Genomic DNA, 17714 nt, shown 5'->3' on the forward strand with positions numbered 1-17714 from the left:
TTGAGAGGCTTTCCATGCATCCCCGCTCTGGGGAAGAGCATTCTCGGGTCACCCCCGGGACAGACTGTGTCAGCTACACTCAGTGTCTGTGACCATGTCTGCAGTTTATGGAAACAATAAAAAGTTGCACCCATGGAAGTAGGTGGAATTTTTGAGCATTAAGTTCGATAACTGTGAATGATTTCTTAACCAAGAACATTCAGCAAATGCTATTGACATTTCTAGACTATCCTGGTGTATAAACTGCCATGTAGTAAACCCAAAAGTTAGCAGAGGAAAGCCTCCTACTAATGGGAGATTGTTTGGGTTTCTAAAACAGTCCCAGGGTTGTTTTTTGGAGGTTTTAGTAGTGAAGGACTTATCTTCTCAGGAAGAGTTATTCTCTGTGCCAAAGACGTGGACTGTGAGGGGTCTGACAGCTCCTTTACTTACAGGGATTCTCTACTGCGACTTGGATAAGGACGGAAAATGGGACCTCTTTCACATAACAAGATCGCTCCAGTTTTTTGGAGTAGTCATAATTGGTTTGTCTGTGGTAACTGGACACCTTGTGTAGAGGAGCATCTAGTTTATGCTAAGTAGTGGTGCAGCTTTGGAAACTAGCATGTAGGCATTTATAGAAGCTGTCTGTCATTCCTCCTCTTACTGCAGTGGCATTTAAGACAAATCTGTTAGCTATGTTTGGCTCTCGTGTTACTTCTTGTTCCTGTTCTCTCTCTGTTAGAAAGTCAGGAAAAGAAGCATCGTTTACTATACTGCTCACAAAAATTAGGGTCTATTTCAAAATGAATATGAAGCCATAAAAAAGAAGCATTTGATATGTATTTTTTATTAAACAAGAACAAACGACAAGTGAAAGAAAGCTGTACAATTATGCAAATGAGATGCAAAACCCACTTGTATTTCATTGGTGAAAATGCACTGTACAGAGGCGGAAAGTACTGGAGTGTCTGCACGTTCCCTGATCCCCTAATTTCTGTGAGCAGTGTATTTTTGAAGAAAATATTTAAGTCCACATAGTGGATCTATTTGAACTTCAAGCCAGAATGGGAACTAGGTAGAAACCAGTTAATAATTTCATAATCTCAAACTCAGAGATGAATGTGTGTAAGCTGTGCTTTACTGAACGCTGGATGTATCTGATCTGCAGTTTGAAAAACTCCTGCCTTGAGGGCATTGTTTAACGGGAATCATGTGCAGAATTTGTGGTTGAAATACGTTCCAGCGCTGAAGAATTAGGTCCAGTACAAACCAGAGGTCCCATAGGCCATAACGACTCCTGTGTTTGAGGAGAAGATGTGATGACTGCTTACCGAGGAGAGACCCAGGGAGACCTCTGAAGTCCAGTTTGGTCTCGTGTTCTGTGGGGATGGATGGGCAGGTGCTACTCAAGGGTGTGATGAAGAAAGTGAAAAGCAGGGCTTGAAAGCAGGGTTCACAGACGACCAAAAACTAGGCGACGGGGAGAGACCTGTTCTGCTGATCACAGTGCACGCGGACCTCGTGTCAAAAGCAAGGTCACACCCCTGGGGTGTTTGTTTCTTTAAGAAAAGGGGTGTGCGGTGCTCCCTGTTGAGCCCTTTTTGAAAGTGCTCCTAACAAAAGGTCCTGTCCTCTTCCTGGTGCTGCGTGCCCCTCTGACCCCCTCCACCAGGGACAAGCTCTGCTTTAGTTTCCTCTGGCCACGTCAGGCCTTGGCTTGGGCCTTCAGCTTTTCTTAAGGAGTTCATGGGACTGTTTAATATGGCTTCTGCAGCTCAGACCAGGCGCTGCCTCTAAATAATAGACAATACTATTGACTGTAACAGTCAAGTGTTACATGTATTAGTTGTGCTAATGTGTGCCGAGAAAACTTCACCAAGACTAGGTGAGCGTATTTTTCTCCAAGTTGTGGAGCAGGATTTGAGGGTAGGATGTGACAGATAAGGAGAAGGTAGCCTCTTGAACTGGCACTGGCGTGGAGCTTAGAGGCAAGGAGTCTGCAGATAGCCCGGAGCCGAGCTCTTGTTGATCTGGCCCTAGAGGTTCGAATTTTTACAGTGACAAGAATGAGCAGCGCTAGGGAGGTCTGCAAGGTATTGTCGGGTGGCTCTAAAGCGAGAATGTGCAGTGCCTACCACTCATAGTTGTCAGGAAAGCGTTTTCAGATTTTTCAGGGGAAAAATAAACAGACGGGAGACGCCTGTTCTCCGCGTCAGCCGCCCGGAGCTGGGGATGCGCTGTGGTCACTCCTGCTTCCATGAAGGTCAGCATGAGGCCGCCTTCCCTAGGACCTCATCGGAAGGCATGACTGGTGTCCAGTTAAATTACTGCCCTAGGTCTATAGGATGGACCTGTCTCACCCACGAGCTGGTGTTTCAGAGGAAGCTGAGTAGTGTTTGTCCCTCACGTGTCCCTGTGGCCGTGCCTCCTGCCATCACACCTGGGTGCTCGGGCACCCACGCATCGCACAGCCTGCCAGGTAGTGCCAGTTCCCGGTTGTGGGGGAAAGCCACGCTTCTGTGGGATTGACCGTGCAGGGGGTTGTCTCGGCAGCCGCACAGTGGGCTGGCGGCCCTGCTCGTGGACTCGGCCCTGTCCAGTTCCCGGTTGTGGGGGAAAGCCACACTTTTGTGGAGTTGACCGTGCAGGGGGTTGTCTCGGCAGCCGCACAGTGGGCTGGCGGCCCTGCTCGTGGACTCAGCCCTGTCGTTTGCTGACTGTGAGCCCGGCCCGCAAGGCTTTCACTGTGTAAGCTTCAGGAACGGCGTACCATTAGTACCTACTCCGTACCGCCCATGTGAGAATTAAATAAGATCCGCGTAAAACACTTGCATCACTTACAAATAGTACATTAGCACGTAATCAGTATGAACTAGTTTTATTGCTTCCCCAGACTGTCTGTGAGAAAGGGTTGGAGCGGTGCGTGTCCGCACCTCTACCCCAGGATCCAGCACGTGTCTAGCCCATGGCCAGTAATAACTTCTTTGTTATCTGAACTGCAGGACAGAATTAGAGATGCTAACTCCTGTGTGTGTAAACCAACAGCAGAGGGACACTCTAGTCATTCACAGTCATTAAAATCAATTTACTGTGATTCAACAGTTGTTGATTTACTGTGTATAAAGCATTGTATTAAATTATAATTCACTGTGAAATCTTGCTTTGTAAAAGTTGACTAGATTGGAAAGAGCATGATTATGTAAAAGGTTTAATGGAGTGTGTGTGTGTGTGTTTTTCAAGAAGCTAGCACTTAAAAAATTCATTATTCTGGAATAGTGCTTGAGAAATTCTCTTTGTAAAAGGCATGCTATAGGGAATTTAAATTAGTTTATTTTTCTTTTTAAGTGAGAGGAAGGGAGAAAGACAGGCACCTGCATGTGCCCCGACTGGGATCCACCTGGCAAGCCCCCTACTTGCTATGCTCAGCCCATATAGGGCCACTGCTCAGCAACCAAGCTATTTTCAGCACCTGAGGCAGCATCTATACAGAGCCATCCTCGGCACCTGGGGCGCACTCACTTGACTCAATCAAGCCATGGCTGCAGGAAGGGAAGACAGAAAAAGAGAAGGGGAAGAGGTAGAAAAGCAGATGGTCAATTCTTTGTGCCCTGACCGGAAATCGAATCCAAAACATCCACACACTGGGCCAATGCTCTACCACTGAGCCAACTGGCCAGAGCCAGTTTTAAGGTATTTTTTGAATACACTGTAAATCACTCCAGATTCATTATGGAGAGACCCACATTTTATAGAAATTAAAAATGTAATTATGACTAATAATATACTGAACTTATCAAACTATGATAACTGATCTCATATTGATAGAGCGTTCTGAAAAGCCTGATTGGTCTGTTGCTTTGATGTTGTTGTTTCTCATGCCCCATCATTTCGCTGAAGAGAACACACACCATTCATCTTTCTATAAAAGGGATGCGCTCCACGACGGCCGAGCGGCAGGGAACAGACCCTGTTCGGTCCCGGCCCATGCTGTCATCGGCGCTGGCTGTACAGTGCAGTTAAAAGCCAGACCCTGGCCACACAGGACCTTTTTGTTCCGTCCTTGGCCATGTGGACCACATATGCCAGAGCCTTGGCGTAAAAAAAGAAAAAAGAATTGGAGTTTGTGCAAGACTGCTAGCTTTTGCTAATTTGTAAGTAACAATACTTTGATCTGTGAGCCTGGAAGAAAGAAAGGAAAACATTGCAGACACAGTGCAGCACTTCTAAAAGCCACATGAAAAAGGTCTTTGTGGCGCGAGCATCTCTGCAGATGTCCGCTTCCTCGTTTTCTAAAGTTCACGTGCTGAACGGTTTTTTGCACAGGAACTCGCAAAAGTATTGTTGCATGATGTATTTGTTGCAAGCTCTTGGTCCATTAAAATTAATAGAATGAAGAAAACAAGGCAGCTCATTAGTTAGCAGATCAATGGTCTCTTTCAAAGTCAATTGTACTGAAGATTTTCTGTTTTAAGACTAGAAGAAATATCTCAAAGCTTTTCCATACAGGAATTACTTATGTTTCGGCCTCAAGATGATTAAAAGTGACATTCCCTTACGCTGAGGTTTCACCCACGGACGGCTCTCTGGCTCAGAGCGTGCTCTCCCGAGGTCGTACAGCTGTGACCTTCCTGGGTGTTAGGTGTCTCAGCCTGGCCAGCAGGCTGGGCCGTGTCAGGGACAGCAAGGGTCGCCTGCTGCTCGTTACAATTCCACACTCTTTTGTGATCTTCTCTTTACATTCAGAAGAGAGGGGTAAGAACTAAGATGGACCGAGCACAACTGGTATGCAAGGGATGGAGCTGGCATCGTGTACGTTGTGGGGCTTCATAACAAGCCCGTGGTGGGGGTGTTACTGTCCCCACCTCCCGGAGGACGTAGCAGGCTCAGAGCACTGACTCTGCCCGTGGCATCCTGCAGCAGTTAGACCATGGACGCCAGGGTTCAGACTCAGCCCCGACTCCAAGGTCAACTGCATCATGTTATTTTATATTTTTATTTTTTAGTTTTTATTTATTGCTTTAAGCCAGAGAGGAAGGGAGAGAAAGAGAGAGAAAGACAGGAACATCAATCTGTTCTTGTATATGCCCTGACCAGGGATCTAACCGACACCTCTGCACTTCAAGACAATGCTCTATCCAAGTGAGCTATTCGGCCAGGGCTCACTGGTTGCTTTATATACGTGCCCTGACCCGGGGATTGAACCCGCGAACTTGGTGCGCCGGGACGATGCTCTAACCAATCATGTCATTTTAGTACTGCTCTTTCTTACTCCACATGGGACTGTGTTGCATGGAAAGTTTTAAGTCTCTGTATTGATGACTCCCATCCACATGGTGTACAGGCTGATAATATATGACAGATCTGAACACCAATTCGTGTTTCTTTTTTTATTTTATTTTTTTACAGAGACAAAGATAGAGTCACAGAGAGGGATAGATAGGGACAGACAGATAGGAATATAGAGAGATGAGAAGCATCAATCATTAGTTTTTCATTGTGACACCTTAGTTGTTCATTGATTGCTTTCTCATATGTGCCTTGACCATGGGCTATAGCAGGCCAAGTAACCCCTTGCTCGAGCCAGCGACCTTGGGTCCAAGCTGGTGAGCTTTTGCTCAAACTAGATGAGCCCGCGCTCAAGCTGGCGACCTCTCAGGGTTTCGAACCTGGGTCCTCGGCATCCCAGTCTGACGCTCTATCCACCGTGCCACTGCCTGGTCAGGCACCAATTCATGTTTCTTTCAGCTTCAATAGAAGACGGTGCATACCGTCCTGGGCATACTGTATAAAAATGACAGTCCACAGACTCAAGGGTGCAGAAAGAATTCTCTGGGATATTGCAAACCTGAAGAAGATCTAAGCCAAAGCCCATGTGCAATCCCTGACTCCTCCTGGTTTTCCTGTAAAACTGGGACAGGAAAGAAGAGGAACTTGTATGAGAAGAAGCAAGCGTCAGCCTTTATGTAACTGAGTGTGGTGACCGTCGCTTGTGGCCTTGTTTAGTTCGCACAAGCTCCGCTGTGTCCATTGGAGGAGAGGTGCCCTTGGCTCACGTGGCCGAGCTGCTGTTTCCGGGCGGTTGCCTGCCGCTCTTGCTGTGCAGCTAAATGATACAGGAGGCTCCGTTCCTTCTGCTCCACACCAGAGAGACTCCTCTCCTCACTGACCTTCCACGCAGGGCACACTGCCAAATATGTCACTCACTAATAACAGTGAGAAAACAGTCACTTACACACTGGAGAAGGCTGTGTGCCAAGAATTCCACTTGGTAATTTATGGGCTTTCTTAGTGACTCCCGCTAAATTGAAGAGACGGTGTTGTTTCCCCCCTGTGTACAGATGGGAGACCGGAGACACACGTTCTGTAACTAGACGGGTGAGGATGCAAACCCAGGTTGACACACGTTCTGTAACTAGACGGGTGAGGATGCAAACCCAGGTTGACACACGTTCTGTAACTAGACGAGGGAAGATGCAAACCCAGGTTGACACACGTTCTGTAACTAGACGAGTGAGGATGCAAACCCAGGTCGTCTGACACCAAGGCTGCGCTCGCCGCCTCACTGTGTGCCCAGCGCCCCTTCCTGCTGCGTCAGCTCGCCGCCTCACTGTGCGCCCCGCGCCCCTTCCTGCTGCGTCAGCTCGCCGCCTCACTGTGCGCCCTGCGCCCCTTCCTGCTGCGTCAGCTCGCCGCCTCACTGTGCGCCCCGCGCCCCTTCCTGCTGCGTCAGCTCGCCGCCTCACTGTGCGCCCAGCGCCCCTTCCTGCTGCGTCAGCTCCGAGGACTTGTCCTTGAACCCCCCACCCCGGGCTCTGAAAGGCAAAGCCCATCTGACAGCTTGCTTGTGTTTTATCCATGTCATTTCATTTCTTTAAAAAATCCCAGTTTCCTGTATGCCTTTGAAGTCTGAAGATTTCTATTGGTGATGATAGGATTTCTGTTTATACCAAAAAACTGTGAAGAAATCTAAAAAAAAAGGAATTCTTAGTGTGAATTGGAGGCCTTTTTCATTGCAAGTAGATTCTGGTAGTTATAGCTGTATTTTTTCTATCTGTGTTTTATGAATATATAGCCTTTCACACCAGTGGATATGTTCATACATGTTTGCTAGTGTAGCCATGTACATTATTTTGGTAATTATATGTTACAAAATATATAAGAGCCTCACATGGCTAGTTAGTGAAACAACAGGCATGAGATATGAACAGATAATTTACCCAAAAAAAGTAAACATGGCCCTTAGACGTATCTTTAAATGTTCACACTCATAATTAGAGAAATAGAAATTAAAACAATGCTGACCTATTTCTCAGCTATCAGAATGACAAAAATTTTTAAATAGAGCAACATCTTTTAAACATGAGTGAGATTGTGGGAAAACCAGTGTTCTCACTAGAAGGAATACAGGTTGATGTAATCCTACTGGATAGAAATAGCAAAGAATCTACACATGTACTGACCTTTTCACCCAACAAGTTCACTTCCAGGAATCTGTGCTGAAGGCACACCTCCAATAATACAGATGTATGTGTATATATAGGTCGGTGTGCATACATGTGTTTTGTAGGTCTGTCCACTAAGAGGTCCTAGAAGCAGTGGCGCCCTAGCAGTAATGAGCACACATAGCACTCAGGTCTTGGTATCTAAACACCAGACCCCAATGTGAGGAATTAAGGCTCCTTGGAAAAGTCATTGATTTTAGGACAGAACAGCAAAATTCACCATTAGATAAAAACCATGTAATGATTTTTGCAAATAAGAGCCATTCGTATGGAAGCTAAAATTAATAGGCAAAATGTGGAGGAAGGACAAGAGAGTTGCATAGTCTTGGGGCTGTGGCAATCTGCAGGCTTGAGCTGGGAGCATGACTGGGCAACTCGGAGGAGCTGCGTCCGCTGGGCTCACCCACGTGGCTGCAAGCCGATGGCCTCCTTTCCTCCCCTAAAGGCTGCGGGAGTGCCCCCATGACAAGACACTGTCTTCCTCCGGAATGCGTGGTCCCGGGGAGAAAGCAAAGAGGAAGCCACCAGGCCTTTGTGACCTGCTCCCCGAAATCACGTACCATTTCTGCCTGTCCTGTCCTGTCCTGTGTTTTAGATCTTTTAAACCACACAGAGGGGGCATGTTAACCCTTCCCTACTCTCTCCAAGGAGGAAGCCTTCTCTTGGCCTCAGGCACCTGTTAGCCCTCCTGCTACTTGCTGTAACAGACTGTCTAGAACCCGTCTGTGAACCTGTTCGACTTTGGAAAGCTTCTCTAAGCAATGGTCAGATTCTGTGCCAGTTACCACGTTTCATGTCTGTCTTCATATGTGTTATATCACATTAATGTCTGTGTCCCCAAGGTCTGTCAGAGTGCCTGAAAGGCCCTTCAGCAGCTGTCATTTGGGGTTTTTTTGAAATACAAATAAATACACTTAAGACCCTCCTAATTTAGCTGTCTCTCCTAAACCGAAGGAAGACTAGGGGGAAGAGAGCTCTTGAGCCCATTGCCTGGTTCCTGCTCTCACCAGAAGAACTCCGCACAGCTTTTCAGAGGTCCTGTTCCTGCTTCAAGGAGAAGAGGGTTCACAGGGTCCTGTGGCAGTGAAGTCAGGCAGCCCCACCCAGTGCATGCCGGTCGGGGGGCTGGGTGATTACTCCCGGGCATGCAGTGGACAGGAAGGGCTGACCTTGACACCTGGAAGCCGCTCTGCTGGCTCTGTTGTCCAGAGAGTGAGTGCTTTCAGTGCTTTATGCCTTTCCTCCGGTAGAATCCCCCTGCAGTCTCTGCCCCGCCCCCAGTGTCCGCCCCGCCCCCAGTGTCTGCCCCGCCCCCGACGGTCTCCTCCCAGTGCCAAGTTCTCATTCCAGTCCCCACTTCCTGGCCTGCAAGTCGTGTACCCCTGCCTTCACTGCTCCTAGAGGACTGGGGTGTGGAGTTCCCTTAGCTTTCTCCCCCTGCAGCCAGGGCAGTGACCCTGTCCCACATTTGCCTGGCTTCCTGACACCCCCACCCAGGCCTAGTCTCTCGTCCTCCCTTACCCTTCCTCCCATCTTTCTGCCCAGGGGAGGTGAGACCCAGTAATCTTTTGGGTTTTTTTTTTTATTTTTCCATTGATTTGAGAGAAGGGGGAAGGGAAAGAGACATAGAGAGAAGCGTCAACTCATTGTTCCACTTAGTTGTTCCATTTAGTTTGCACTCATTGGTTGCTCCCCATATGTGCCCTGTCCAGAGATCGAACCTGCGACCTCGGTGTGCCAGATGGCACTCTGTTCTCTGAGCCACCAGGCCAGGCCAGCCCCGTAATCTTGATACAGGGGCAGAATGTGTTGTTTAGGCTGACCTACTGACTTTAGTTTGTCTCACCTTTTTTCCTGTGGAGAAACATGAAACTACCTAAATGACTCTCAACAAACTGCATTCTTAAATTAAAGTGTTCATAAAAAGGGATAGAATTTTTTATGTGGGAAGGAAATTTAATGATAGCGTCTTTCCAGGTATCTCATTTTACAGGTTTAAGAAACCACGGTCCAGATGGGCAAAGTAACTTTTCTACAGTCACGTTTTCTGACGCAGTCTTGTATTCCAGCCAACATAATGTCCCACAGAGCATTAAATCTACCATTTTTCTTCCAGAGGAGAAACTTTGAGTCATCCTAACACCGTGTATTGTTTTACATCTCGCCCCCGATAGGCATGTGGTTGTAGGAATCACAGCGCTTCTCTTTCTGACCCAGACCTAGGTCGGTCCCGGGAGCTCCAGTACGTGTACGTGGACAACAACACTGACCTGAAGGGCCTGCCGTCCTACCTGTACAACAAAGTCATCGGGTGCAGCGGGTGAGCCGGCCGCAGGCCTTTCCCGTAGATCAGCTCTCTGCCACCGCTGTTCTTGGTTCACCGTTTGGTCTGGACCTAACTTGGGAAGAGACGACCTGTTGTGATAATCTTGTTCCATGTTGTCTCTGGTTTTCATGTGCTCAACCTCATACCTTCAGATGCGGAGAATCCGGGCAAGCACTTTAGAATGTTGTAATTCAAGGTCAGTTAGTAAGGTGGGAGTTTGGTCAACGCATTGTTTATTACTTTCCAGGCAAAAGGAAATAAATGGACCCACGCATATCGTTATATACTGTCACTCACAGGGACAGCGGTAGCAGCATTAATTTAAAAGCTTTTCTTTCTCTGTACTCCGCTGCAGTGAGTTTGACTCCAATAACACCCTCATATCCAGAACTTGGCCCCTGGGAAACGCTTAGAACCCAGCACTTGCAGCAGCCCCTCAGCACACACCGCGGTTCCCGCACTGGAGCAGGTGTTGCGGTGAATGGGGAAGGGCAGGTGCCTGTTTGCAGAGCGGCCCCAATCCTTCTTTCTCCGTCCGGCTCTTACAGAGATGGCTATAGCTCCTCCTGCAGGAGTGGGGGTGCTCCCTAAAGCGCTGCCAGAGTGGTTTGGGGTGCACACAGGGCCACTCCGCCACCAGAGCCTGCTGGGCCTTACCCTCCTCATGCCAGCATCTGAAGGGTGCTCGGAACACCTCAAGGCTCCTTAGCCCACCTGTTGACTCTCTTCTTGTCATCCCTGGCCCCCTGTATGAGCTGGCTCGTACTACATATAGTTCCAGCAAGAAAAGGGATAACAGTACTCTTGCACCTAGAGAACAGCCATCCCCTGCTGGCATGACTCCAAGGGGTGAGCACCAAGCAGTGACTTCCCAGAGAGGGCCATCCCGAGAGCAACGGCCTTCCCCCAGGAAAAAATATACAGCTCGTATCGTGGAAGAACCCCAGAGGGGCCCTGGCCGGTTGGCGCAGTGGTAGAGCGTCGGCCTGGCATGTAGATGTCCCGGGTTCGATTCCCAGTTAGGGCACACAGGAGAAGCGCCCGTCTGCTTCTCCACCCCTCCTCTTGCTTCTCTCTCTCTCTCTCTTCCCCTCCCACAGCCATGGCTCAATTGGAGCGAGTTGGCCCTGGGTACTGAGGATGGCTCCATGGCCTCTGCCTCAGACGCTAAGAAGAGCTCGGTTGCTAAGCAACAGAGCATCACCCCCTAGTGGGCTTGCCGAGTGGATCCCAGTCAGGGCACCTGTAGGAGTCTGTCTCTCTGCCTCCCTTCCTCTCACTGAATTATAAAAAAAAAAAGAAAAGAAAAGAAAGAACCCCAGATGAGTTCAGTGCCTGTGTAGGCTAATGAAGCCCAAGCCCAGTGATGTATTCCAGAACCTTCTCTGTGAAGCAGAGATGATAGAATGTGTAGTGTTTCTTAGCTCAGCGATTTTTCCGCAGCTGCGGTGACAAGAAAAAGGGGGGGTCACCTTTTGTTTAAAATAAGAATCTCAGCTTACTGGCATATAGTAGGTGCTCTGGAAACATTTCCCACTGGAAGGAATGAGCAAGTGAAGGGCCTTCCCAGGGAGCCGGCACGCCCAGGCGCTGTCCCGCCCGGGGCCCCGTCTCACAGCCTATTCCTAGCTGAGGGGGGAGAGATGGTCCCGTTATTTATGTCTGGAGAGCCAGGGTGGGTTGGCGTCCTGTCATTAGGGAAGAAAAGTGTTAAGACTTTCGGGTAAGCCAGTGGTCTCAAAGAGGAGGCCTGATGGAGAATGAGATCAGACACTGGAGTTTTGGTCACCTGGTGGCTGGAGGGACAAGAACACATCTGCCCCTGGTTGCAAGTGGCTGCAGGGAACTGGGTGTTACTGGGCTTGGTCAGGAGGCTTTTGCCAAGAATATTTCCACCGCAAGTTTATGAAAGGGTCCAATAAAGTTATCTTCTGCCATTAGACATCTATTTGCTTTGTAGGGTATTTTCCACACCAAAAAGAAATTCTGTAAAAGCAAGCCAGGTACTATAATTTAACAGTATGTCCTTTCTGCCTTTGAATTTTGAAAATTTCAATAAACATAAGCTTGGAGAGGGTCACAAAATGAGGACCAACAGGGCTTACAAAACAAACTGTGTAGCTCCTGTGAGGGCAAGTTCCTGCAGCGTGTGTCCCGCCAGGAAGTAACTGGACCTCAGGGATGGGGTAGCCAAGTTCCAACTGGTGAAGGTAGGTTTCCGTGCCGGGTTTTATGAAGGAGCCCGGGGTGACATCTGATCACTCTGAAAAGAATCTTGGCAGTTAAGCAGCATCTTAAAATTTTAAATGTATATTTTGATTCACACATTTTGATTGGCACGCGTCTCCGTTCCCCGCTCACTAATGCACTGTGAATGCGCGCCTTTCCACAGCTGCGGCGCTCGCGTCCAAGTTTCCGAGGCGAAGCTGCTCTCCTTCTCGTCTGGGCAGCTGACCGTGTTCCTCCCCGCTGAGGTGAAGGCCATCGGGATGGAGGGTGACCGCATCCTGCCTCTGCAGGAGCTGGCCATGAGGAGTCTGCATCGTGCCTGCCACCGTCCCCTGAGAGGTGCGCTCTCTCCTTCCGCGGCTCCTTCGGAGGACCGCGCAATCATGCTGTGCGCTGCCTGTTATGGCGTTCGTTTCTTTTTTTTATTATTGTGGTTAAAATATACAGAACATAAAATTGACCCATTAAATCAATTTTTAAGTGTTCAGTTCAGTGGCATTAAGTGCATTCACACTGTAATAAAAACAGTTTTGGCCCTGGCCGGTGGCTCAGTGGATAAAACGTTGAACCAGTGAGCCAGAGGCCCCGGGTTCGATCCCCAGTCAAGTTATGTTCCAGAAGATCAATGAGTGTGCACAGCTAAGTGGAGCGAGTTGGTGCTTCTCTCTCTCTCTCTTTCTTTCTTTTTCTCCCCCTTCCTCTCTCCTTCTGTCTCTCTCAAAGGAAATGTTTAAGGTGTTTTTCCTCTAAATTTTTTTAATGTTTATTTTATTGATTTTTAAAGAGAGAGGAGAGAGACAGAGAGACGACAGGAACATTGATCTGTTCCGTATGTGCCCTGACCAGGGCTCGAACTGACAACCTCTGTACTTCAGCACAGTGCTCTCTAGCCACCCGTCCCGTCAGGGCAGAAGTGTTTAAGTCTCAATGTTGTATCAACACTGACCCCTTCCCGCACCCCTTTGGACAGAGACACAGTCGCTACACCGTCTTCAGTCACCAAGGACAGAGATGAAAAGTTAAACTAAACTGTAGTTTCTTCAATCAAGGAAGCCGGTGTTTGGGGATGAATATTTGTAAGAAGCCTGGCGGGGCACTTGCTTCAGTGGGAAAAAATTCACAAAGATCTTATTCTGAAAACAAAGTTGGGTACCTCTTCCAGCAGAGCGGGGTTTTGCCGTAATTACGGCCTCTTTACATCTGAGGAATTTATGTACCAAAAGAGGGAGAAATGCCCAGAAACTGCCTTTGCTGTCGCCGCGGCATGAGCACAGCGTACAGCTTTGGTTTGGAAGGGACTCGGCAGTGTGTAGATATCACGGGGGTCGTGAAATGGGGATCTGAGAGGCGTTAAGAAAGGCAGTATTGAGCATAGCTCGGGTGATCTGGTGAGCATCGGGCCCAGACGGGGTTGCCGGTGGATACGGTCCCAGTACATGCCGAGTCTGTCTCACTGTCTCCCCTCCTCTCACTCAAAGAAAAGCAATAGTAATAAGAAAAATACATTTCAAGTATTTTTAAAACTACTAAATGTTTTCTTTCCTTTTAAGAAAAGAGCCCACTAAAAAAAAAATCTTAACATAAACCTTCCAGAAATGTCTAGGACGGTGTGCTTCCTCAGCTCAGTCCGAGCTGCACAAAAGAACCGTTTGGAGCAGAACAGCCCAGCGACCCAGGCGGGTCTGAGGGCGGACGCGTGGACGGTCACGGGTGCTGAACATCCCGTGGACGTGATCTGTCGGAAGGAGGTGGCCCTCGACATCTTCGACTCATTGAGGGGAGAGAAATACAAAGGCCCTCGTCCTCTTTTCTGGATCTGTCCACACTTACCCATAACCATTTAGAAAAACAAAATTTACACGTAGGAGAATAATTATAATTTTTGTTTAGTCGAAGATGTCGAGGGCCACCTCCTTCCGACAGATCACGTCCACGGGATGTTCAGCACCCGTGACCGTCCACGCGTCCGCCCTCAGACCCGCCTGGGTCGCTGGGCTGTTCTGCTCCAAACGGTTCTTTTGTGCAGCTCGGACTGAGCTGAGGAAGCACACCGTTTTGATTAATGACATGACAGCTCGTGGGAGTGAGATAAGGAAAAGCTTGGTTTCGTTATTTTTTCTTTTTTTGTTGCCCCTTTTTCATTTGTCAGTAAGTGAGTTAGCTTGATTGATTCTAACTGCCCAGTAGATTTTGGAAGAACCCAAAAGTCCATTTGCATCATCAGTTCAGTCCTTTCTTTATTCTGTCTCAGAGAAATGTATAAACCATGATTTAAAATCATGCCTTTCTGATCTTTGTTCTTAAGGAACATTCGGTCTTGTTCTTTCCTCACCTCTGCCTCAGGACAGCTTCTGGTTGCTCTTAAAAGAGTACATTTTGGCATTCTCTTAGTATCGAAAATGTAAAATCCTCTTTCATTTCTAAAAATGTTATGTTTTTTATTCCATGCTTGGCGGATAACAGAATTTTCAACCTGCACTACTTCTAAACTAACTGAACTGACTTGCTAACAAAGAGAAATATTTTAAGAAGCTTCATATACGGAAATCTGAATGTTTTATCCCATGCATGATCTCTGTGTTCCAGATCTGAACTGTCTGTCTCCCATCTCCTTACCCAGAAGTCTGCTGGAGCTGCTGCTCTGCCCGCTGGGCCACTGTCACCGCTGCAGTGAGCCCATGTTTACAATCGTCTACCCCAAGCTCTTCCCGCTGAGAGAGACGCCCATGGCGGGGCTGCACCAGGGGTAATCCTGCCAAAGGGGCCCCGGGCACCGGGCTGTGCCCTGGGCGGGGCGGGGCGGGGCGGGGTGGGCGTTCGGGCAGCGGCGGGGCGCGGGCCTGCGAGTGTAGCAAAGTCAACAGCTGGGTAAGGGCAGAGGGTGCTCCCTGGGATGCGGCTAGCGAACCATGCACATTTATAGCATCGTAAGAGCACTGGGCTTCCCTTTATTACGGTATTTTTTTGGTCATAGGCAGAACAGTTTTGGTGCGCATATTATTTAGAGTAGCTCATTCTTGTTTTGTTTTGTTTTTTTAAGTGAGAGGAGGGGAAGGCAGAAACTGACTCCCACATGCGCCCTGACCGAGATCTACCAGGCATCTACCAGGCGAGCCCAGTAGGGGCGCTGCTCTGCCCATCTGGGGTGTTGCTCCGTTGCTCAGCAACCGAGCCTTTTTTTTTTTTTTTTAAGTGCCTGAGGCAGAGGCCTCAGAGCCATGTAGGGTGGGTGGGGCGCTACATCCTAGATTGACTCCTGGCTGCAGTGGGTGGGTGAGTGGGTGGGGAGACAAGGAAGAGGGATGGAGAAGCAGATGGGCGCTTCTCCTATGTGCCCTGACAGGGAATCGAAGGACATCTATACACAGGCCTACACTCTACCACTGAGCCAACCTGCCAGGGCCCAGAGTAGCTCATTCTTTGCAGGGGTGTTTTCCTGCTATTCCACGTTCACAATAGTCTCAGGCAATAAGGACTATAGGAACAAAATATTTGTTACAGAGTGGGACAGGCCTAGCCCTTCTGTGTAATCAGTGCTGATGACTGAAAGTGTGTGGCTGTGTGTGTGTGTGTTTTAAATGTCTAACCCTCCCAACGGCATTCTCATGCCACTCTCTGTTTCTTGGCACAGTGCCTTGAATTTGCTAAAAATGTTCACTAAGTAAAGAACTCCATACTGGTAGTTTTAAAAAGGACAATTAAAAATAGGACATCAAATGAAAAATGCCCCCATTAGCACAACCAGAGCATATAGATTTTCTAAATTCAGGGTTTTCTAAGTTTGCCTTTTTCAAAGTTAAAAAAAAAAAAAGAGTGATACAGTACCTCACTTAGCCATCAAATGTGGTGTTTGGGGTTAGTCCATTTTCCAGATAACTTGTTGACCTCTATTCCATGCCCAGCAGTGTTGACTTTGTAATCATTTTTATAGAATGAGAGCTAGCATGGGCAGGGACCCATCTGAGCCTCGAAATGGGCACAGAACCGCCTGTGAGCCAGGCCATCCTGAGGCTCAGCAGATACAGAAGGCTCACCCCGGCCTGGAGTAGATGCTCAGCAGTGATCGTCCCCTCTGCCGCCTCTGTCCCCACACCCGCCCCAGACTGCGCTACCTTTCCCTTACTCCTGATAATCTCGATTCACCCTGCCCTCAGCCTCAGTTCCTGTTTCCTCTCTCCCCGGCTTTAATGTCTCCTAGCTTCCTGCGTGGGCCGACAGGAGCCCTGCTCCAAACCTTCCCAAGAGGCGCCTGCTAATCCTAGATGACCAGGGTGCCAATGCTAGTGGAATTTCATTTAAATTACAGTTAGAAGGACTGAGTCAGTCTGAGTGTGTCATGACGTAGACATGTCTACAGACGCAGCAGTGCCTGGTGGCCAGGTGCATAGGCCCTGGTCGTGACCTCCTCCGCTGGGAGGCCTTGAGCAAGTTAACTTCGCTGAGCTTCCCTTTTTCATCAGTCAAATGAGCGTAGTAATAGCGATATCTCTTTGCTAGTCGTTAGGAGATTACGTAGGTGATAATCTGTTTAATGAGGTCATTGTGAGGGCTACGTGACGAGATCTGTGCAGAGAGCACAGGATGGCGCCTGCTATGTGAGAAATACTAAGTAAAAGTTACTACCTATTTTTGTAGCTCAGAGACTTTTTTTTTAAATTAAACTTATTGGGGTGACATTGGTTAATAAGACTATATAAGTTTCAAGTGTACAATTCTGTAATACAATATATCATCTATATATTGCATTGTGTGTTCACCACCCAAAGTTTAGTCCGAGACTTTAAAAAGAAATTGTGCACGTTTTAGCTTATATTAATATTAGTAATAGCATCTTTATATTAGTAGATAGCATGATAGAAAAATCAACTGATTCATTAAACAGTAAAATCCTAATGCATTGTTAGCGCACAGTTTCCTCTAGAAGATATTTTCATACTGAAAATATAAAAATGCAGACAATTCATGATGGGCAGGATGCCCTGTGAATAGCCTATAAAATTCTAAATACCTGTTGAAAAACAAACTTTCTTTTTCTCATGGTAATTCATTTGTCAGAGTGAAGTAGGTCCTTCAAGCAAAGTCATTTCAGTGTTTTTATATGAAAGGCTGGGAACTTATTTAGTATTTGCCTATGCCATTTCTGTCTACTTATTTTTATTTTTTAGAAATTCAGTGTGAATCTTATATTGTTTCGGGGAGTAAATATAAAGGTATTAATTTAATAAAATGTGTGTATCATGTCCATAGCACTTAAGCAGTGGCCTTTTGTGGAGCAAAGCCAGAGGTAAAGCAAAGGGAAGAAAAGCTCATGGACACAGTCAGCGTGGCGATTACCGGAGGGAGGGGGGGGTAGGAAGATGGGAGTCGGGGGTACATGGTGATGGAGAGAGACTGGACTTGGGGCAGTGAGCCACGGCGCAGTGCCCAGATGATGGGTAATGGAACAGTACGCCCGAAACAAATGTGATTCTATTAACAGTGTCACCCAATCAGTTTAATTAACAGAAGGAACAGGAGTGCGTGTTTATCACAGAGACAGTGTGCCAGGACAGAAACGCTCTCCGCGGTGAGTTAACGCCGGGCTCTGACACTGGGCGTTTGTGGCTTTCGTTTGCGCCACCAGACTTCGCTCCTTCCCATGTTGCTATAGAGACAGCATTGAGAGCATCGACTGC

General features: G+C 47.9%; 1 protein-coding gene across 2 annotated transcripts in view; it reads left to right on the top strand.

The window, feature by feature from the left end:
• Positions 1-17714, top strand: part of LRRC28 (leucine rich repeat containing 28) — a 74847-nt gene that overhangs the window by 50317 nt on the left and 6816 nt on the right. For both annotated transcript variants that reach the window (XM_066354879.1, XM_066354880.1), the window contains 3 exons: positions 9702-9804; positions 12203-12378; positions 14626-14785. In XM_066354879.1, coding sequence (XP_066210976.1) covers positions 9702-9804; positions 12203-12378; positions 14626-14785 — 439 coding nt within the window. The remainder of the gene's footprint in view (positions 1-9701; positions 9805-12202; positions 12379-14625; positions 14786-17714) is intronic.

This window comes from Saccopteryx leptura, chromosome 13 (assembly GCF_036850995.1).
Source record: "Saccopteryx leptura isolate mSacLep1 chromosome 13, mSacLep1_pri_phased_curated, whole genome shotgun sequence".
In the NCBI taxonomy this organism is placed as follows: Eukaryota; Metazoa; Chordata; class Mammalia; order Chiroptera; family Emballonuridae; genus Saccopteryx; species Saccopteryx leptura.